This window comes from Cyrtonyx montezumae, unplaced genomic scaffold, assembly GCF_038088225.1.
Source record: "Cyrtonyx montezumae isolate F1298 unplaced genomic scaffold, pur_monq_1.0 scaffold_13, whole genome shotgun sequence".
In the NCBI taxonomy this organism is placed as follows: Eukaryota; Metazoa; Chordata; class Aves; order Galliformes; family Odontophoridae; genus Cyrtonyx; species Cyrtonyx montezumae.
In genome coordinates, this window is record NW_027071859.1 from 10465044 (window position 1) to 10488490 (window position 23447).

At 44.4% G+C, this 23447-nt stretch overlaps 1 protein-coding gene across 2 annotated transcripts in view; it reads right to left on the reverse strand.

Moving 5' to 3' along the window:
• Positions 1-3257: 3257 nt before the first annotated feature.
• The window catches only part of VSNL1 (visinin like 1), a 74925-nt gene continuing 54735 nt past the window's right edge, over positions 3258-23447 (reverse strand). For both annotated transcript variants that reach the window (XM_065730682.1, XM_065730683.1), the window contains exons 3-4: positions 5449-5664; positions 3258-4233 (exon numbers count right to left, since the gene is read on the reverse strand). In XM_065730682.1, coding sequence (XP_065586754.1) covers positions 4036-4233; positions 5449-5664 — 414 coding nt within the window. In that variant the 3' untranslated portion in view covers positions 3258-4035. The remainder of the gene's footprint in view (positions 4234-5448; positions 5665-23447) is intronic.

A 23447-nucleotide genomic window follows, 5' to 3' on the forward strand; every position in this document is an offset into this window, starting at 1 on the left:
CCATGATGCTTCAGTGTCTCTGTGCTCTGAAGATTGGCCTGAAGTTAAAAATGTTGGTTTATTTCTCATTGTGCTTTATTTCTTGGACACGTGGTAGTTCCTGCGTGCAGGAAAACTCTTAGTTACTGATTTATGCTCTTGCAGTAGAAGCACTGCAGCTGAACCTGAACCTATTTCTGTGTAGTGCGGGTTTTCAGAATCACAGGAGTGGGGGATTTCTTTGTGTTATGTTCTCTGAACAGGAAAAAGGGATTGTGTTCCTTAGCAGTGTGTAGGGAAGAGCTTGTCCATGAGCGTGAGCTCAGAGAAACACGTTATGTCTGTATGTATTCTTCATTCTTACTCTTGCACAAACTGAGTTTGCAGGCATTTGTTGTGTTAGAATGAAATAAAAGGATGGAAGTCTTTCAATGTAGAGGAATGTAGTGGAATGTTTTTGAGTATGGGAACTTCTAAATTATAGACTGTGTTTCCTGGTATTGTACTTGAGTGACTTTTACTGGGGGTGGATGAAGAAAGAAAAAGCATATTTTCACAAACTGCCCCAAATTAATTCCCTCTTCTTCTCTCCAGGAACTTATGATTATTGGGAGCTCTTCAGAAACAATTAGTGTGGAGTTCAGCTACTGAACAAATATATCTAAATGCCTTTTTAACGATACAGGAGTCATTAAGAAGCATTCACAGAACTGCAGAGGTTGGAAGGGACCTCCAGAGATCATGGAGTCCAGCCCCCTGCCAAAGCAGCTCCCTAGCCCAGGTTGCACAGGTCGGCGTCCAGGTGGGGCTTGAATTTCTCCAGAGAAGGAGACTCCACCACCTCTCTGTGCAGCTGTGCCACTGCTCCGTCACTGCACTGTGAAGAAGTCCCCACACACATTTATGCAGAACTTCCTATGCCTCAATTTGTGGCCATTTCCCCTCATCCTATCACCACACACTGCAGAGAAGAGTCTGGCCTTGTCCCTTTGCCTCCTGCTCCTTAGATATTGAGAAACATGGATCAGATCCCCTCTGTGAAGGAACTGAAATTCTGTCTTCTTTCCTCAAGGCTGAACAGACCCAGGTCTCAGCCTCTCATTAGGGAGGTGTTCCACGTCCTTCATCATCTTTGTAGCCCTCTGCTGGACTCTTTCCAGGAGATCCCTGTCCTTTTTGTACCAGGGAGCCCAGAACTGGACACAGTTCTCCAGATGAGGCGTCACCAGGGCAGAGTAGAAGGGGAGGATCACCTCCCTCAACCTGCTGGCCAACCTTTTTAATGCACCCCAGGATCCATTGGCCTTCATGCCCACCAGGGCACACTGCTGGCTCAGTTGTATGGTTTCTGAAGTTGCTATTTACCAAGTAGCAGCTCCTCATAAAATGCCCTTGAAACTGACTGCGTGGTCGTAAGCAAGTTGTATCTGTGTGAGAACATTGGTGGGGGGAGATGGGACACTGCACTCTTGGCAAAACCTCCCTGGAATGTGAGCCCAACTTGGTTTTTCTTACTTTTTTGGGAGTCCAAACTCCTACATGGTATGGAACCACATCTTCAGCGTGACTTGGTTTTATGATGGAACAGCTTCAGTAGATTTATTTCCTCCCCATTTTCTTCAGCTTCCGAAAAACAAAGAGTGCAGAGTACTTCTCTAATGAGTTGTGGGAAAAAGAGGTTAAGGAATATCACCGTGTTTCTACTGAGCTAACACTCAGTGCTTGCCCTGAGTTTTCTAGAGCCTTGCTTCAAGTTCTGGAGCAAGTGGCAGTGAGTCTGGTCTTTGCTTCAAATCCCACACTGCGTTCTGACCTAGCACTGTGCCTGATGAAAATCTGAGCCTGGCTGCATAATAATTACAAGCAACTATTGTCGCAGCAGAGAATTAGCTCCGAGTAAACCACTGCTGGAGCAGTTGCTTGGATACACTTTGCAGTGGTCCTCCTTAGGTGTCAGAGCTCTCTGGTTGTTGGCTCTTAAGAATTGAGTTCCCTGTACCAGCTACCTAGAGCCTGCCGATGCTGTTACGTCCGAGTCTAGTTGTGGATGGCAGTGCAGTCCTTAATGTTTCATTCAAGGAAATGTGCCTGGCTGCGTAGATTTGAGGTGCAGGGGAACGTGGAGTGATGCAGTGCAGCCCTGATAAGCACATGTAAGCAAAGGAGGCATCAAATCCCAGGGTTATTTGACGTTACCATCAGTAATTTTAGCCTACGTGGAAACAAGGGGCATATCATACTCGGGAGTGTGTTACACTTTCAGATCTTTTATTTGTAACTTACAGCCAAACATACAAAGTATACCACTGCCTGCGTAGGAGAAGTGAAATTCTGCTATTGAAGAAAAAACAGTAGTTGAAACGTGTTTTCCTGTTTCTTTGGAATCTGAGGAAAAACTAAATAGGAGAGGATGGCAGTGGCTGCGGTCGCGATCGATTCCCCTCCCTCCCCCCAGCAGTGTTTGTTAGCAGGAGGTGTAATGCACTGTGAGCATCTTCCCCTCCGTTTTAGGAGAGTGCTGCCATTCAGACTCGAGATCACAGAGAAATCTGTGGTGGCACGTTCCATTGCCTGGTTTTAGCCATCACAGCTACGGTCTCATCTCCAGAGCAAAGCAGAAACATCCGAGTGCCGGTCAGCCCTTGGGGGTTTGTGGGCCACAGCTGTGGCCAGTTGACTTCAAAGCAACTGGGAAACGTGGTATAAGATGCTCTGCAGTGTGTGGGTGCTCCCCGTGCTCTCCCAGGGCCGTGCACGACTCGGACTCACTGCGCTGCAGGCAGAAACATGATGGGTGTGGGCAGAGATGAGAATGAAGGCTGCTCCTTTACCCCTTCCCGATCCTCATACTGCTAATGATGGGTAACAAATGTAGAGAGCATTTCTTTATATAACACCTGTAGTAGTTTCATGGCATATTACAAGTGGAAAAACTCTTACTTAAGATGGGAAAAACATTAGAAGACCAGGGTGAGGCCAAGCAAATAAACTGTATTTGACTTCCAGCTAGCTGCAAAAGTGATGTAAGCACAGGTCCAGTAGGTATACTGTTAATTGTAGCATCAACATCTCAGAGGATAAACAGCTGCTCTGTTGGAAATACAAGCACTACAAGTGTTCACTTTGTATAACACGACTCATACCGAGTGAGTGCAAGGTTTTCTTCATGCTTTCCATAATGAAATATATATATATTTCCCAGTAGTACAGCGACAGATAATTAAAGATAGATTTTCTTTTCCTATTGCCATGCTGAAGACGTGAAATAAGAATTAGGGGAAGAGGTCAAACGTTATAAATTTATTTGGGACATATATATTGCAACCTCTGTGGAAGCTTTTGAAAATTCAGGCAAAGATCAATACACTTCCAATAAAACCTTTAAACTGCCAATAAAACAATAGTTTAAACATTATATATATATATATTTATATATACTTTTAAGGGGAACATTTTAGCAGGGATCGCTTTGTTTTTGTACTGCATTCCTCTGACATAGCTCTTTCCAGATTGAAGGGATGCAAATGAGGTAAGAATTAAGGCAAACCTAAAAGGCATGCAAATGAAGTACGTTTATATCCACTGACAGTACGAGCACACGTGTGGATCAGACTCGAGAGCTGAGAGCTCTCCCCTCCGTCTGTCCAATACTACTTTACAGCAGAATGGTGGCATGGTTTATAATAAACAATCAACATTACCGTGGGAATTCAGTGTCACTAACATTACTCAGTCTAGGAGACACAGAGCTAGCATCAGTAAAACATGAACAATAAATAATATAATTCACTGCAGCACGGGACTGCTGCACAGGCTTCGGAGGAACAGGGCTGGGATGAAATGACATTGCACACATCACGTCGTGGCAGTTTATTTTTGTAATATATACCTTTAAAATTCTTTAGCAAATGACATTCTCATGCACACGAGTGTTTCAAACACAAGAAGCAAGTCCATTTATAGGTAGTCCAAGCAGATTTCTGTGTGTGTGGAAACAGCTGCAAACTGAATGGAACATTAAACTTCTGTGCAGTCTATGATGCATTATACACGAGCTCATTTTTGAATGTCACACTGCAGGAGTAATACGATGGAAGGATCACTCTTTGCAGCTTCTTTGAACTCATCCAGTGTGATCTGGTCGTCTTTGTTCTTATCCATCTTACTGAAGATCTTGTCTACCCGCTGCTCGGGCGTCAGGCCATCCTCATTCATCTTCATCATGATCACGGTGCCCACCATTTTGTAGATGGCCTTTGGAAAGAAACCAAACAGAGAAGTCAACGTAAGGGCCAGCTCGATTCTATTTGGTTTTGTTCATCTATTTTTTAACGCGTTCGAATTCTGGCACCGTGCTCTCACAGTGAAGCAACGGCCAGTGTCCCTGAGGACGGCTCCCTCTTTCACAGAACCTGATGTCTGCTCACTGACAACACAGGCGGATGTCTTTTACTCCCTCCTTCAGGTGCAGGTGTCTTTCAGTGCTTGCACTCTGCACGCTGGAGTACATTTCTTTGGTTCTACAGCACCGAACTTCCGTAGCCTGTATGCTGTGGTGGTTTGTTTGGTTTTCAGTCACTCCCTTGGGAAATTGCATGGAAGTGATGAATAAAGTTTTAGAAGTCATCTGCTTTGAAAAGCTCACCGTGTGTAAGCTTGGAGGTAACCACCGTGCTGGGAGCTGCCAGAGACTGGGGAAGGAAACTTAATGCTTCTCCTCACATACAACAGTTGTCTTAAACCTTGAAGTCCATTAGTGAAAGCCTTCTTAAGGCTGCATGCTGTTATCCCTGTGCAAATTTCTGCCACAACTTAAATCTCCATTAAGGTTTCAGCCACTGAGGCTGTAAGGCAGAAGTTTCACACGTGTCACGTGGTTTTGCAGCGGGCTTCCTAAATCCTTTGCCACGCTGTTCTCGTGTTGGATCCACCGGTCAGCAGACACACGGGCCTGCTGATCTTTAACAGCTCACGTGCATGTATATATTCACAGCAATTCTCAGAGGTTACACGTCTGTAGGGTGAATACCCTGAAAGAATAGTACCCACACAACATAATGAAGGTGTACAGTATATTTTTGTATGGCTCATCCAGATGGCATGAAGACAACTGGTAAACTAAGGAAAGGTTCACCTGTCACTGATGGTCAAGGCTCACCTGGAACTCCACAGGGGAGGGATCTCCAACAAGAGATCCTTCCCCAGTGGTAGTCAGCCCTGAAATGGGGTCTGGGAGAGGTGGAGTCAGACTCCACTCCTTCCGGTCACACAGGTGCATTGCCTGCACCTGTGCTCCTGCGGCCATTAAAATATCAGCCTGTTTAAATCACTTTGGCTTGGGTCAGTACTGGACAGGTGTGCATAACATGCTGTTTCAGTGACACAGCACACGGCCTCTCCTGTGTGTTTAAAAGCTAAGAGATATGTGATGTTCAGATGTGCTCCTTTTGAGTACCGCACGGATCTCACCTCTATGATTTCCAGCATTTCCACCCTTGTAATCTTCCCATCCCCATCCAGGTCGTACATGTTGAAGGCCCAGTTCAGCTTCTGCTCAAAGCTGCCTCTCGAGGTGATGGACAGTGCACAGATGAACTCTCTGAAGTCGATGGTCCCATCTCCGTTTTTATCAAAGGTTCGGAAGGCGTGCTGGGCAAACTTGGAAGCATCTCCGTACGGAAAGAACTGCAAAATCAAAGAATAAATAGAAAACGGTTATAGTAGAATACAACCCAAACCACGTTCTCTTTTGCCAGTAACTGAACACAAGTGGCTAAGATGGAAGCTGAGATGTGGTTAAACGACATGGGGCTGTGCTGCTCACGTTTAATATCCTCTGTTCGGAAATGCCGCAGCAGAGCAGCATTACAGATGAGCATCACGTGGAGGACTTCAGCTTTCTCTGCATTTCGGACTCTGTAATAGCACAGCACACTGCGATGGAGAACGTCACCTATGAAAAGGATGAGAAGTGGCAGCCACTCTGAGAGAAGGGAGGGATGAAGTGAGGCGCCAGGAGCTGCTGCTGGCTGGGGGTGCTGATGGCCATTTCTGAGTCAGTCATTGGGAAACCTGAACGTCTCACCCCATCCAGTGAGCGTCAGCCAGGTGTGTCTGTCCCTCATGCCACTCTACAACATCCATGGCACATAACGGAGAAAACCATCCTAATTTTTTCATCACAACCAGGGCCATTTTTCTCAGCTGAGAACCAGGGCAGTGTTTTTTCTCAGCTGAGAAAGGCAGCGGCATTCACAGCCTTGTGAGGGGAACAAATGGGATCGATGCCTTTTTTTTTGTTATCTCTGTGTACTTCCCTCTAGGGAGAAAACGCAGTAAAAGGTCCTTCAGGGATTGAGGACACTCTTCTCCAGTCTGTACCTGCTGATCTGTATTACTTTTAGCTCACAACAACTGAAAAACATTGTCAAAACGTGTTTAAAAACCGCCCTGAAGGCTTCTGTGTTAAACCGTAGTCTTAGCCAAGTGGAAATGGGAGATGCAGAGCATGGGCAGACAAGCACCTGATTTCAGCACGATGGAGTACACGTGCTTATGTCGCCTCATATGGCACTCATTGACAGTCTCAAAGACAAGAAAAGGAACACAACGGGGACTGTCCCAGGCCTACAGCAGCTGGGCACGTGCCTGGGAGGGTTTCAGAAGGTCCAGAATAGCTAGGACACAGGGGCAGGGGTTGGACTCGATGATCCTCATGAATCCTTTCCAGCCCAGGGTGTTCTGTGGTTCTTTTGATTTTATCACCCAATTTTAAGCCTCAAAGGGAGAGTAAAAGGCTACTGCAGGGTACTGCAACTGGCTGGAGGTGCAGTTGGCTCCCATGAGAAAAGCCTTAGGCAATTCCTGTTGCTACAGTTACGTGTTAGAAAGTACTTGCTTACCCTATTTATCTGCAGTGTTAGGATTTTATTTCCTCTCTTTAAGTTTACTAGCCACGCAGTTCACCTCTGGGAGCTGAGCAAACGAGGACTTTGAAGCAGGGAAGTCTAGGTTCTGCAGAAGCCCAGACTGAGCTCCCCGGACACACAGCCACGGCGTTAAGTCTATCTGAAACCACAGCACGTGAATGCAATTGGTGTGTTCATTGTGAGCAGAAGCTGCAGCAGTACTCTGGTCTCTGAGGAGGATGCCTGAAACAACTGGGGAGCAGAGTGCTGCTCCGTAGCTTTTCAGGAGGACAGAGCTCTGGGTTCCTGCCAGAACTTCCACGTACAAACACAAGAGTTGGTTTACTTTCTGTCCTTTAGAGAATGTAACTTATTATAATTTATGGTGTTCTTACAATACACCTGTTAAGGCATAAGGATGGGAGGAGATGCATGGGCTGAGATGCTTTGGGAAGGTTCTACCTGCCCTGGTCCCAGGGTGAACTGCAGGGCTGCACCTTTCTGCACAGAACCCACATAACAAGAGCATGACCAGAACAGCCCCAAGGGTCACCACAGAAGGAAGAAATATGAGCCAGCACTTTTCTCCTCCTGCCGGACAAGCTTTGACTACCTTGAGGATGCATGGTTTGTGAGCAGGTCAGGACTGGTACGTCTTTAAAACAGATGAAACCCACATGGTAAAGAGTTGCTGATGAGGAGCAAAATAAGGACAGGAAGGGCACAACACGCCACTGTTATTCGTGTTAAGTCTCATTCTCTAGAGCCATAGAGCTGACTGTTGGAAGAGAGCATTCCTGCAAGGGTGGGGGGAAAATGCCAGCTACAGAACACTGGAGATCAGGGAACTCTGAGTTCCCAAACGGGAACAGCTTACACGGACTTGTATCAGAGGAATCAGACAGTGCACAACTGTTTTTCTTAATCAAATCAGTGGCTGAGCATCTTTGTAAGGAGGCAGAAGATTTGGATTCTAGCATTTCCTTCAGTAAGAGTATGTTGAAATTGACTTCATCTCAGGTAATTTTCACAATTTTTCTTTAATCCCATCTGTATCACAACAATGAACGCAATGTATCGTTAGCAGTAATCTAGTGACTCCAGTGGGGTTTGAACAGTGCCTATGGTAACAGTAAATTTGAAACCATTTCCTTACTTCTAGTTCTGTCACAGAATCACAGAATTGTAGGGGTTGGAAGAGACCTCTAGAGATCACTGAGTCCAACCCCCTGCCAAAGCAGCTCCCTAGCCCAGGTTGCACAGGTAGGCGTCCAGGTGGGTCTTGAATGTCTCCAGAGAAGGAGACCCCACCACCTCTCTGTGCAGCTGTGCCACTGCTCCGTCACCCTTGGTCACCTGGCAACAGTTCTCCATGAGTCACCATTCTTTGGAAGTGATACTGAATGAACTGAACGATCTAAATGTTGCTACTGAAGTCAGGACTCCCCAAGACATTTGGGCAAACAAGGCAAATTCCAAAACAGGACCCAGGCAAGAAGGAGTGCAGAGCCATCACCTCCATAGCCGGGTCTTCCACTGCTCTAAGGTGTCCAGATGTCCGGTCTATGGATTTCCTCACACAACACATCTGAGCAAACTTTGGACACCCTGCTCCAGAGGCAATTACCAGCACCCTGCTACACTGAAGTTCTGTGGTACCATCCCCAAGTGCCCTTTAAAAGACAAGCATTCAGACTTAGATAACCACTGAGCATTTGAGACTCAGAGCTTTCCAAGGCAGAACTTCACTACAACAACAGGCAAGGAAGAAGTAGCCAAGAATACGGCTCCACAAAAGCCGAAGTCGTTCTGGAAGCTGTGCGTGTTTCCATTCACAGTTTAACCAAATGTTAATTGATCTGGATCCCAGAAATGCGGGTGCTCCTGTCCTGTTCTCTGCTCTCAGCCACAGAGTAGCAGAGCTCGGCACAGAGTGGCACACGTACCCCGCTGGACCACATGCCACTGGAAATGGAGTGACAGATATAACATTTCAATTTCATCACTGATATTCTTGGAGATGGAATCGGACCATGTCCCCACGCAGTGCTAGTGCTGTGATGCTGTAACATGACCGAGAATCCCAGAAACAAATCCAAACATGACATTCACTTGTAAGGCACAGCTTTTCCATCCTATCCCCTGTTCCTCCTCGCCCTGTGTCATCACTCCATCAGGCAGAGAAATCCTAAGAGAGGTCTGAAAGTTCTCTCAGTGGCCGCCCTCAGCTACAGTGCTGATCTCCGTGGGGGAGAATCAGTGATGCTTCAGTTCAGCTCTCCACGAGTCGAAGCAAGTGCTGCACCACTGGGTCTCATGAGGGATGCCGGATCCCTGCTCCAGCACAGGTAAAGCCAGAGGAAAACTGGCTGGTTGATCTGGCTCTGTGGGTTAATGATGCATGTAAGAACTGCAGGGGTTCTGTGGAGAACATTTCAATTACTTTTTCCTAGCTATTTTTACTTCGCCGATAAAGCTGGAAAGAATAAGCATGGCCTTCTAATAAACTCCGTTCACCATCTGTGAATTGTGTTCCCTCTGCCTTCCAGCAGGAAAACAGATGAACAAAACTGGTGCTGCTGCATCAGGATTTGTGCCTTTTAAAGTTCAAGCTCAACATGTTATTCTTGGACACTAGCAGAATCCAAGAAACGGCAAGATGGCTGTATTTACCTTGTCCATATCTACATCTACTGATGGGATAGGCAATGAAGCCACTGTATGAATCCATTTTTCTCTTGTTTTAACGTAGCTGCATTGCTTCAGAGGTCATTTTATGTTTGCTTTCCTCTTGCTGCTGCCTTTACAGACAGCACAATATGACCCAATTTCTTTTTCTACCCTCTTCTCCCATTCAGCCTTCCAGGAGTTATTAATTCCCCCCAGCTTGTCACTGGCATCCCAAAGCACTTCTCATCTGAAGCATGTGAATGCCTGCAATGTAACAGGACAGAGCTGTTTTGTGGCTCAGCTCTAGTCCTTTCGTTTGCTTTATGGAGGCAAAAGCTCCAGAGCTATCACAGTGGGAAGACGCAGGATCTGAGTGTGCAATACCACGACCTGGTAACACAGGGCTGCATGGGCTCATTGGCCAGATTGCTTCCAAGGCCCGTAATAAAGCTGTCCTCTCAAGCCATCGAAAAATGTGGGTCTGACTGTGTTCTGCTGAGTTATCAGGGCACAGAATTACAGCGGATCAACACACACATGTATCTGGGCTTCAGCTGAAAGGCGTGGACTCGAACCTTTCAACACTGCCACGATTCACTGCTGCAAAGCAATGCAGAGGTGTCTGCAGCAGCAAGGGGAATAAAAACAATAGGGAGAAAACATCCCTAAAAAACATGTGGAAACACGATAAATGGATCTCATCAAAGGACACAAGAAGGCTGAAATACTGTTGAAATTACTTGAGGTGAGCATTTAGGAAAGGCCGAGAAAAATGGGGCAGCTGAGCTGCAGTGCTGAGTGTCTGTGAAGGATAATCCCAAATATCAGAGCCCAAATGACTCTTCAGATCCAAGTCTTGGTTCTCCATGTGTACACCAGTGACACTGCAGAAATGGACAATCTGAAGCACGCAGAGAATAAATACTTGAGAATTCAGGAGCTGACCCTGGATCGTCAGTACTGGCTCTCTGCAGTTGTCTGAGATACAGGTCGGGCTCAGAGAGCAGAAAACAAATCAAAGCTTGTGCGAAAGCGAAGACCCACAGTAAAAAAGCAGAGCCAGCATATGCCAAGGTGTTGGAGAAAGATGAATGGGAAGTAAGAGACCGTGTTTCCCCTTCTGAAACACAGACGTGGCAGGGTCCTCCTCTACACATCTTTCAGGCTGAAAAATTAATCTCTATATTCTCGTCTGTGAGGGAATTAGTCAGTGACTAGCAGGAAATGAATCGATTTTCAATCCCAGCTTTTCTCTGATTAGATTTGGACAATGAGAAACTTAATTGAACTGTGGTAGTGCTACAGGTCAATACAATAGCATCAGTTATTACTCAGTGCTAAAAGAAAAATCTTCAGAGAACTGCCATCAAAACAATTAGTACTGCTGCCCTATAGCAGGAGGAGTAGGGCTGATTAAATGTTATTTCTCTTTGATCTCCCTTAACTGAGCAACAGCACTGGAACACTTTGTGTAAGTTTGGCACAGCCTTCCACTACCCCAAGGTCAGGGACAGCACAGGGCTACGACAATGTCAGGATCCTGCTGTGCTGCAGCTAGGCACCAGGCTCATTACAACATCCTTCTTCTTGACATTGTGTTATATCTCTTTAGGAATCTGGGAACGCACCAGATGGAGAATACACTGATCTGGGACATTTCTTTTTATTTGGTTTCCCTTCATTTCTGCAAAAACGCTTTATCTTCCCAGCGAGTTTTGGATCCAAAGATTCAGAGCATTAAGTTGAATGCTATGCCTGCTGGGCTGTGAAGCCCTTAGTGCAAATTTCCCAAAAGAACAGGGCCATGGAAGCAAGCATCAGTAAGTGCTATTTCCAGCCAGAAAGGGATTTGAATCACGAGCCACTGTAGTCTGAGATATCCGTCTTATGAATATACAGATGGAGCCGCAGAAAAGATTCTTCTGCCTGAAATATCTCAAACACTTTATGTAATACAGCCTCATAAAATGTTTACAGCACTGCGGAGCTGTTACAGCAAAGCACCGAAAGGGAACTACAGAAGATGACTGCAGGTGGGAGTATGAGAGAACTGAGGACTCGAACCTCATCAGGTTGGCCATCAGGAAAAGGTTTTTCACCAGAGGGTGGTGGCTATGGATCAGGCTCCTCAGGGCAGTGCTCACGGCTCCGGGTGCTGGAGTTCAAGAAACATCTGAACAGTGCTCTCAGTCACGTGGCTTGATTTTCAGGTAGTCCTGTGTGGAACCAGGGGATGGACTTGGTGATCCTTAAAGGTCCCTTCCAACTCAGGATATTCTATGATTCTCTAAGATCTCAGTGAGTGATGAGCTCCCAATCTCTTAATACCAAGTGCAAAATCTGTCTGTTCAGGAGTTACCAATGAAGTGCTTTCGCTTCTAGGGAGAGCAAGCAAGCCCTGCACAGCCACAGCACACTCCAGTGAGCTGGGAACCTGTGGACTCAGGTTTTTCTTCCTGCTCATCCAGCCTTTGGCAGCAGGGCAGTCCATAAACCTTTCAATCCAAGGAAGAAAACTACAACCTGAAGTCCAGAGAGACCAAAGGAGTGGAGAAAGATGAAAGCTATACAACACCACAAGCACTCTGCAAGAACTTGCTCCACCGAGATAAGCATGAAGTATTTGAGGACAGAAAATGGAAAGAGGTGACTGCCCACAAAACCAGCATGGCCTGATGCTTGCTGCTGGGCTAGGAAAGGGAACCCCCAGACACACACATAGAAGGCAGCTGGGCCCAACAGGAACACGTAACAGGCTAAATAACTGCATTACAGCCACAGTCTCTAAGCCAGTCACCATGGAGCCATGTGCACATAACCCTTATCTTCATCACTCTGTGCCCAAGCAACTCTGGGGGATGGACTGGACACGGTTATTTTTTGTTTTATATCACAAACTGAAAACCTTTTACATCGCCTGAGGGCTACAGTGAGTACTTGGGAACCAACATGGGTAAATCCTGACATCTCTTTGTTTGGAGGCCACATAACTGTCCCTAAGTGCACACAGACTGATACCTGAACAGAGTTGGCGAAAGGGTGTATTGCAGAAGAAAGTTCTAATGCAGAACAAAAGGGAGTAAAGCTGAGGGAATGAAAACACCCTCAAGTTAGGTGGAGGAAGGCTGCTATCAATTTTTGTTTAATAGATAGAAGGTAGGTGACAATGATTTGATATCACCTTTCTTTTTTCCCTTGTGTCTCCAGGCACGTCTTAGTGACTTTCAGTACTGAATTTGAAAGCAATCCAACCAGAAGAAGTGTATGAAGTTACTAATGATTTGAAACTGGAAAGAGGCCCACATTTCTAATTTCTGCAATGCCTATCTCAAAGCTTTTCTTTTGCAATGAGGCTATGAGCAGAAATTTTCAGGTTTCCTTCTGAAAATTCTGAACAGACTTGCACTGAATATTCATCCATTTGTAATCTTTCCAATTATTTTCTTATGGAGAATAATAACAAAATAGTACTCAATACAGTGGGATTTTAAGATTATAGCTTCTCAGGATAACATAATTTCTTCCATATCTAGGCTTTCTCTTGAAGTATGAACCTTTTAAAAGGTCAGTGACAAGAATTGCAAGCCCAGCAGCATATAAATACTATGAAATAACAGCATTCTGACACAAAGGATCAGACATATACATGCCTGTATAAAAGAAGGGGGCTAAATCAGTTCTTACTTAGGAAAAATATCTTGAAAGACTTCACTCTTGACTGATGCTGAAAAAACAACCATGAATAACACGGTTCCACATCAATAACAGTATTGTTATCACTGTTATTAGCTATCACAGTATCTATGAACCGTGGTTGAGAGAGATTCCAACAAAAACTAGTGTCCAAAAATAAACTAAAAAGAAGAGGAAAGAAGAGTCAGTGCAAGGAGCCTGGAAGACTTTTCTCTGTGACTTGACTACAATGGATTTTTCCCATGGATGGGAAAGAAGGGAATGAAACAGCCAGTATCACCTGGGAAAAGGTGGGCATATGAGCTGGTCTAGAAGAAAACCAGGAATCCAAGAAATAAGAAACCTTGGGTACTCTGCTCCTTTTCTTCTAGCTCTACAGATCAACTCCCCTTAAGGGAGGGGATCTTGACCAAAACTTTCCAAGAATGTAAAGGAGCATTATACTCTTCTTCCATGTCTAAAACGGTTCAAGAAAGGAAAGTCCTGCTGTAAGTCATTTTTTCTTTCCATCATTTATCTTTGTCATCTGTAGAAGGAGATGTAAAACCACCCCCCCACGTGCCAAATGGATCTCTGCCCTCATACAAAGATGCCACCTCCCTGGATAGGCTGTTGCTGCACAATTACTGGCTGTGCTCACAAGCCAATGTTTCCTAAAGGTTTCTCCTTTCTAGGCTGTTGGTCTGCTAAAGCAGATAGTATCATCCTGCAGAACAGAGCTTCTCCCTACTTTCATCTTTCTTATTCCAACAAATTCTTAGGGAATGCAGACTTATACAAAATTAATTTAAACGAATTTGTGGGGGAAAGGTGGGAAGCAGGCATCTCTCCTGCATCTGCCTGCTGGAATAACGCAGTGAAGCTCCCGAGTAACTTAAATTCTTCAGCACATGGAACCTCTGAAAAGCAGCTGAAGCTCCTTTTTGCCATCAGAAAGCCACCATCATGCATGCCTTAGTCTGAAGGAAAAAGCTACAATGGGGGGAGCAGCCTCTTCTACAGATGTACCAGCCAGTTATGAATTTATCCAGCACTCGGTTCATTTAAGCTCTTATAGTTCATTTACTCACTCTATACGTGACTCACTACTAGACCTGCCACCATCAGCCATACAAAAGGGTAGCAGAAAATAAATTCTAAAAAGTGCAAGAGAATAAGTGACTTTTACATTTGAAATGATCTTTATTTAAAAAGGCGAAGAAAGCTCTATTAAAAAATAAAAAAAATACATCAGTATGCATCTTTAAAGGAATCTGCTACCCGTGCTCGTTGGTTATCACCAAGGTATGCCACAGCACGCACTATCTGACATGGTCATAACAAATAAAGTTTCAATAACATAACTCTGAGTCAGCTGAAAAGGATACAATAAAGGCATATAAGCACTATGCTTTTCTAATGTTGATTCCTTGCTGCCTTTTTATCACTCAAGCTTAGAGTAGGGACGTGCTCTCCTTCAGATTACCTCACGCTCTGCACCACATAAACCGAAGATACCCACACCACTTACACTGTGCATGAAATGCACAAATGTAGAGCTGATGCCTTCACTGTAGTGCTGATGTATTTTTGGTTCAAGATTAGTTCCATTGGAATTTTTCCTCTCTCCCACAAAAAATGTCTAAAACCTGACGTCCAACTAAGTCCACTTGCAAGAAGCGAAATCAAGGTCTATTTCTACATGCAGTGAAGAAGAACTGGAGGGATGGATCAAAATCAATGTTTACCACTAATAAACATTACTTCAAAAATACACCCAAAAATGCAGAGCGGTGCCATCTGAACTGCCCAGCAGTATAATTATGGAAACTATCTCACACTAAGGATTAACTGTTGATTTTCAACACTGAGTAATGAATATGAGTAATAGATTTGAGTTTTTTCCCTAAGTATTCTTTTAAACATATTGGATAAATCAGTCTGTAGGCTCTCATGAATAAACAATAACAGCTACTCAGTCCTTAGCAAGCAGGCAATACAATAACAAGAATAATAGCTTAGAAAGTGTTCCATATAGGGGTGAGAATTCAGAGGAAGATTAGTCATACCTGCCTTTGGATAAGTTAGCTCTCTTATTTTAATAGAGCAGCAGATCACAGAATCATTAAGGCTGGAAAAAACTGCTAAGATCATCTAGCTTAACCATCAACCCATCACCATCATGCCCATAAACCACGCCCCTCAGTGCTACATTTACCCTTTTCTTGAACACCTCCAGGGAAAATCTCATCATCTTTAATATTCTTGCATTTTAGAGTCAGTAATGATGAATAAAAAGCCCTACAGCCATTAAGAGTAGAACAATAAACTGTGTAATCATGACCAAACTCTGCACTACCAACTTGCTTCCAGAAGGATGCTGGTTTACACTTGCCAGGAAGGATCCTCCCAGGAACTGTTCCCAGTGATGCCAATTGCAAAACTGTCCTTTTAAGGTTTGTAGCTGGGAGATACATCTCAGTTCCTGCCATCTTCCAAGTTCATTCATACCTCCTCTATGACCTGACTGCATATAATGGCCTCTGGGGGTTACTTATAAATAAGCACTAATATAATACATTTCACACATATTTGATAAGACTCACATTTCACGTCAGATGCAATTAAGGATGAAAAATAATGAGCCAAATCTCATAAAATGTTAAAATTTTCCAAGAAAAGCAACAAAAATTACAGCAGTACTAGATTAGAACGATCCAATAAAGCATCCTCCTGATTGGTTTCTATTTACACGGACTTAACAGGTTGGCATATTCACGCTCCAGCACGAGCACTTCTCTTGACTCTGTCCTCCCATCACATTCCTTTCTCAATACACTCCTGGCTTAAAGGGTCTTTTTGATGGCCAAAGGATTTTCAAACCTCTAAACATCATAAATCATCCGCCCAGAGGTATCTGATGAACAACCACTATGTTAAGGCAGCTGTCTCTAGAATTCATCTCCACGTGGCATCTTATTTATAATGTATGACAGAGTTGGCACTGAGTCTGCTTCAGTGTTTGTGCTCTCATAAAAATAAGGCAAAGCCCCCCTCCTCATAGCCTGAGATTTTTATGGAGAGGTGGTAGCATCTTCATAACTAAGGCTGCAACCAGATTTCCTTGTAAAGGAATCTCAGAATTCTTTACTCAATGACAGCTACATACCTCAGTGATAATACTACGCAGGCAAAGGCCTTCAGCAAAGCGGGCAGAGAATTCAGCCTCTGAGGAAGTAACGAGTGCTGAACAAAGGGCCACTGTATAGATACAGATAGTCCCTGTCAAACAACAGCAGAAATCAGAAATGTGCCTCAGACAGTACATGTCTAAAGTTAAAAAAAGATAGCCTGCTGTGGCTTATGGGCTCCAGGGCTTTTTACTGATGCTAAAATATGGCATTGGGATAGACCCAAGTCTTCCAGTCTTGGAAAGAAAACTATCTACATTTAACCTAAATAAGAGTTCTGATGGTAGAGAAAAGTCTCAAACTTAAGCATTTCCACCCGCTGCTGAGGAACCTAGGCATCAATAGTTCTTCCATCCCCACCCTCCATCCCCAATGGCTGTGTCTGGCTTCTCTTATTGACCAGATCATCACTCAGCTGAGGCAGTCCTGGTATCTAATTGGAACAACAGCATCACCCATGCTACCTCTATTCTGGCAGCACTGTTTGTTGAGAAAAAACGTTTTTGCGAGCCAATGCTCACCAAATAAATAAAGTCTGCTGTGTGTAGCTTAGCAGCCAGTCTGACAAACACCAATGCTGAGTTCATTGCTTCACTCTTCTTTATCAGTGGCAAGAGGTGCTGTGTCTTGCTGGGTGACACATCCCATGACAGGTACATAACAGCAGCCATGACATGCATCCCGTTCCCGGTGAGCACTCTGTGACTTCTTCCATTATGAAGAATTGCATGATATCCTGAAAACATGACTAGCCTAGTTAAGAACACAATTTTAATTCTCATCTGAAATATGAAGTGCTATTCTCCCCCTGCTGTCTTTAACTGATGACATACCTATAACCTTTCCAGATCTACCAATGAAAAATTTATGATTTTTTTTTCAGTAGAATTCATAAATATCTGCAATAAACCATTCTAGCCACTGATGCAAAATGACATTCAGAGACAGCAGCAGCGTGGTGCTGAAGCTTGAATGCAATGCAAATTTGAGGCCACAAGACCATGTGTTTGAGACCTGTCACAAAGCTGAAATATAACCTAAGCTGTCACAGTGATACAGTGGCAGTACTGTTTAGCATGCTGATGAGATGCCTGAAATCCACAATGACTGTAGAGCCAAGGGGAGAAGCTGGGCTTTTTCTTCTATCCCTGAGCATATAAATTTGGTGCTGTTGTCCTGTAAGCATGCTCCCTGAGATGTCAGTCAGAAGCACCAACTGACCTAGATGAGGGAATTGAGTGTACCCTCAGTAAGTTTGCAGATGACACAAAGCTGGGAGGATGTGTCAAACTGCCTGAGGGTAGGGAGGCCCTTCAGAGGGATTTGGATAGGCTGAACAGCTGGGCTGAGCAAAATGGGATGAGGTTCAATAAGACCAAGTGCCGGGTCCTGCACTTTGGCCACAATAACCCCATGCAATGCTATAGGCTTGGGGCAGAATGGCTTGAAGAATGTAGAGAGGAAAAGGACCTGGGGGTGTTGGTTGATGCTCGGCTCAACATGAGCCGGCAGTGTGCCCAGGTGGCTAAGAAGGCCAACAGCATCCTGGCCTGTATTAGAAATAGTGTAGCCAGCAGGAGCAGGGAGGTGATCATCCCCCTGTACTCAGCTCTGGTACGGCCGCACCTCGAGTACTGTGTTCAGTTTTGGGCCCCTCACTACAAGAAGGACATTGAGGCCCTGGAGCGTGTTCAGAGAAGGGCAACAAAACTGGTGAGGGGCCTGGAGCACAAGTCTTATGAGGAGCGGCTGAGGGAGCTGGGATTGTTTAGTCTGGAGAAGAGGAGGCTCAGAGGAGACCTTATTGCACTCTACCACTTCCTGAAGGGGGGTTGTGGTGAGGAGGGGGTAGGCCTCTTCTCCCTGATAAGTAATGACAGGACGAGAGGGAATGGCCACAAGTTGCGCCAGGGAAGATTTAGATTAGACCTCAGGAAGCATTTCTTTTCTGAAAGAGTGGTCAGGCACTGGAATGGCCTGCCTAGAGAGGTGGTTGAGGCACCATCCCTAGCGCTGTTCAAGAAGCGTCTAGATGAGGTGCTAAAGGACTTAATTTAGTAGTTGGGTAGAGATAGTGATAGGAGGATGGTTGGACTAGATGATCTTATAGGTCCTTTCCAACCTTATGAACTTATGAACTTATGAACTTATGAACTTACACTGTATTTATAAAGAGTGGCATAACACATTGACTTTTGAACTGAAATGCATCCTCGGATATTTCAATTGCTGCAGCTGGCTGTGTTTTCACAAGAGGGCAATGTACAGTTTCTAGTCACAGTGACCTATTTTGTGCTTTTCCTTTGATAGATATGAAGTTCCTATTGCCTCTGGAGAGGTAACAGTGTGTAGATTTAGCTAACTGTACTGATTCACGAGATGTGTGGTTAATAACAGGCTTTCAGTTTAAAAAAGAGCTGCTTTCACACCCACAGAGATCTGAGTGATCCCAAAGGGATTTGCTAGCATCAGTCTAACCCCACAACCAACCCATATGGGTGGACACCAGCGTACCAGCAAAGCAAGGCAACAGAAGGAACAAATTATAGATAAATAAGCCTCTTACCAACTCTGCCACTTTTTATACCTTACCTATCACTTCATTATTTTTTGGGTCCATCTGCTTGGGTCTTTTGACCAGAGAGCACCTCACATTTGAAGACTGGCTCCCCACTGAAATAGAGCAAGTCTGAGATGTACTGGGCAGAACAAAGCCAAAGTCCATGCATGGCGGAGTCAACCTACACATGTACAACGTGTGCAGTGCTGACATCTAAAGTCCAAAGCTTGCTGCAAATTATACAGTATGTAGACATCAGGAGGTGACAATTTAACTGCAGTCTCTACTGGGAGGTGTGGAGGCACATAACTCTCCCCAGGAGGATTCTCAAATCCGGACACAACTATAGGAACCAGCTTTTTTATTTTATTTTTAATTTTGGGTATTTACAAGAATTAGCATGGCTGAATCCTTCCCAGCACTCGAGTCAGTAAGCAGTGCAGTACTGAGAGGGAAAGCCAACTTCTGGCTGCTCCAAAAAGCCCAGGAATTACAGTTCCCATGTAAAGCAGGTGAGATCTTGGTTTATAAATACCTTGGATCACAAATCAGATCTTCTTCCAAATTCTCCACGGAAAGGCTGGAGTTTGTTTTTAGGCAATAGAAACAAATGCCAAGGCCAACCAATGAGCCAAGATGAGGCTTTTATGCCCGAGTTCTGTTTCCGAACAAGCCCTGACCGTTTCCTTGCAGTCAGTCGCCCTCTCTGGAATCCCACAACATTCACTGCCCTACACTGCACTTTTAAGGTCAGGCTTACAGTTTTTACTTAAAGACTGCCCACAGCTGAGGGGAATAAGAAGCACAAACACAGTGGAGGGATGGTTTCTTTCTGCCTCTATGTCTCTCCATTTCTCAGTCTGCTAAACCCACGGATCCAAATGAGCTTTGGGGAGCAGGCAGAGCTCTGGGGCACAGCAAGCAGTTACTATTTGCACTGGGAACAGTTACAACATCGGAAAGAAGATCCCCTCATTCCTCAGCTTGCACTGACATCCTGTAGGCTCATCCTCCTCCCTCCATTTGGGCAGCAGATCCCAAAAGGCACAGATTGTTCTACCTCCAGAGTCCCCTTCCACTAACATCTCTTTTAAGTTTAACTGAAAAGATAAAAGCAATTTAATTTTTCCTGCCTTCTACTTGAAGGTTTCTTTCTAAATGTATTTTGACAGCAGAAATAAAGACTAAGTTTTAATAGAAATAAGTGAACCACAGACTGAATTATGTATTTCCATTTCAGGAGAGAATTTCACTGCTAATAACATCACTCTCCTTCCAAAAGCATGCATGACAGAATTGAAAACATTTCACTGTTCCATAATGGTACTTTATATCAGCCAGTAGCTAGGCAGCACACACAGCACAATGATTTCTCCTCACACGTGTGTGTGTCATGTGCCTTGCTTGCTTTGTCCAGGAGTTGGGGTGGGACCATCCAAACTGCTGAACCAGTCTGTCTGGAAAATGTGCACACAGGCGGACTGAAATGCAGACTGAACTCTGGCAGCACCCCTGCACTGGAACCCTGCCTAGAACCTTCCTTTCTTCATATTCAATGTTCTCCGTGAGCATAGAGCAGCTGCAGCTTTTCTGTAGGACCACCACCTCAACAATCTTCCCCCAAAATGGAAGCACACACCGAGGCAAGGTCTAAGCTTTGGAGCATTGTAATTTTCCAACAGCTGATCAGCTTACCAAAATGGGGTTAAATCCCAAACAGATGCCTTCCTCACAAAAGCTTCGTTCTTAATCAAGCACCCACTGAAGGCAAGAAGTGTTGCACACTTTATTTTCGTGACTACATGGAAGGTGATTGAAAGCATTTACATCAGTTGCTAAACTCTAATGACCACCACTGGATCATTAGTAGTGACCTAGATGCAAAAAATCTTTGATCTTCTTACTCCTGGGTTTTTATCCAGTTTCTAGATCTCCCAAGGTCAATCAGAGAGGACAAAAATGAGGATGGATGAAAAATGTGTGCAATACCAATGAGAGGACATCGATCCCCAAACACCTCAGTGAACAGAGCACACAGATAACTAACAGCATTAATATCAGCAAGACAGAAAACAGCATTACATTTCAAAGAAATCTAGGAGTGAACAGCTTGAGGTAATGAGATACAGAATCTTTCACATGTAGGTCACCAGTTTTAATCCAGCTCTGGTCGTAACAAACTCTGGTCATTAATATCTGACAGCTGTCTTGCAGTGATGGAAAATGAGATGCTGGCCCTGCTTTAATTGCTGGTAGTATCTGCAAAATAAAACTTATCAACAGAACTGATAATGCTGTTAACAGTCTAGGCGGGAAGGTCAAGGACCTCTAGCCCCTCGCCAAAAAGCTTCATTTCCTGTCAGTGCCAGCTTGAGATATCTCAAAGGCAATGAGTCTTCGTAAAGGAACAGAGGATAAAGAAAGAAAAACATGGGTTGAAGAGAAACCCTACTGCCCTGAACACAGATCGAGGGTCTGACTCCAAGCTGGTTTTCCCCCTAATATGGCAGAGCTACAGCAGCTTACACTGCCCTCCCACAGCTTCTCCCTCATATCTCCAAACAGAAGCGTGGACCAGCAGATGAGAGGGCAGACAGACTGAGCTATGGAGTGGGGGAAGGAAGGCAGAGAGCAGACCATAGCAGTTAGAAAGAGACTGAGAGGAAAGAAGGAGTGAGAAGTGGATGTAGGATGCAGCTCTTATTCACACAGAGAATTAAGGGCCACAGAATCGTAAGAAGGCTGGGTTGGAAGGGACCATAGAGATCATCTGGTTTCAACCCCACAAAAATTATGAACAAGAAAGAAAACTCCTTACTGCTTAAGGTCTTTTCTTTAAAATAAGGGACAGGCTTGAATTTCCAAAGCCTGGGTAAGCTATCTAACGTTCATATTAGGAAATGAAAGAGATTCTATAGCTTGAAAAACAGATCCTCCCACTTTGCTCTAATAATAGTACCTCTATTTTTTGGAAGAGATTTAGCTTACTTTATCTGCCCTAAAATCACACATCCCATCTCAGTGTGTTACCAAAGTCCCTGCCACAATGTCCAGAAAGAAGCAATCACATCCATCACGACATTTGCCCCTTAAAACAGACAGCTGCTCAGAGCAGGCAGGATGAGCTCTGCTCTCAGTAGGAGGCTGGTGAAGGTGCTCACTGGGTAACTTGCTCAGGCTCCAGCAGTGCAAGAGGTAAGGGAGCTGAACACTGCCTTTTGTAGCCAGTGTCTCTTCAAGCATTGCATAGATGTTCTGCATGAATGCCTTGGGTTAGGCCTCCAACAATGCACTCCTGATTATATATGTAATATAATTCTATCATTCAAAGTATAAGATTTTTATACGTAATAGCCAAGTCATCCAAAGGTATTTGCTTACAAAAACAGCAAAACGAACACATGCCTGAACAGAATAGATTAGAGTTAAAAATGATCGTTTTAAGTCTTCCTTCCTCCCAACCACCAGTTGGTTTTTTCCATTCAGCATCAGTAATGTGCCAAAATAGGAATCATGCTTTATTTTTTAAGTAATTTTTTAAACTTCTCCACGTACTTTCGGAACTGTGACGGTGACACACACAAGTCACTTATCCAAGTATTTGTACCTCATAAAAATAGGCCTCTTTCCTATTGCATTTTGTAATTGCCCAGTGTCTACAACTCGTCATTCTAATAGCTGCTCCAGCTCGTGGTCAGGGACAGACTTAGCAACAGATCTTGTCATCTCTTTCTCTTTGAACACCTTCACTAAGTAGATACAGAAATACACTGAAGCAGAACAGGTCCAGGTGAGAATCTTCCCAATTTCCAGGTCAGTCCTGCTTAGTGTTTTCCATCCAGCTCTCCAGTAACCACTAGATGGTGGTGGTGTACCCCACACGCTGAGAGTCCACCACCTTTTGCTTGCCTTTCTCCACAACAGTGAAGAAGCAGCATTTCAGCACAGGGCATAGACCTCCACTGTGATTTGGGTCACACAACCCTGATCTACCCCACACACAAGAGCCAACTTTCTACAGACTGTTCTGCCACAAAAGTTGCATCATACAAAACTGTAATCCTTTGGAAAAATGCTGTGATACAACCTACTCTGCAGGACTTTTACAAAAACAGAAATAAGGAATTTGAGTTTCTCTAGACTGCAGTTAAAATAATCACATTCTGTCACATCGTGCTGCATCAGCCTCTGTTGAATCTAGCTCTGTAATTGGCAGTACAAATCTTTGCTTTCTCTCTCATGGAATTTACGTGTTCTGCTGCTCTTCCTTCAAGCAATGTAATTAAAAGAACCTGCTTAGCATAATTAATTTGCAAACAGGTTGGATGAAACAGGATTGCATCCCAAAGCTTTTTCAGCTTTAAGTGAAACTACTTCAAGCATCTCTTGTATGTCAACTTCTTGTGTTTTGCATTTTGAAAGCTCTTCACTTTAAAAGGTGCTGCAATTAGTAGTCCCATTCTGAGT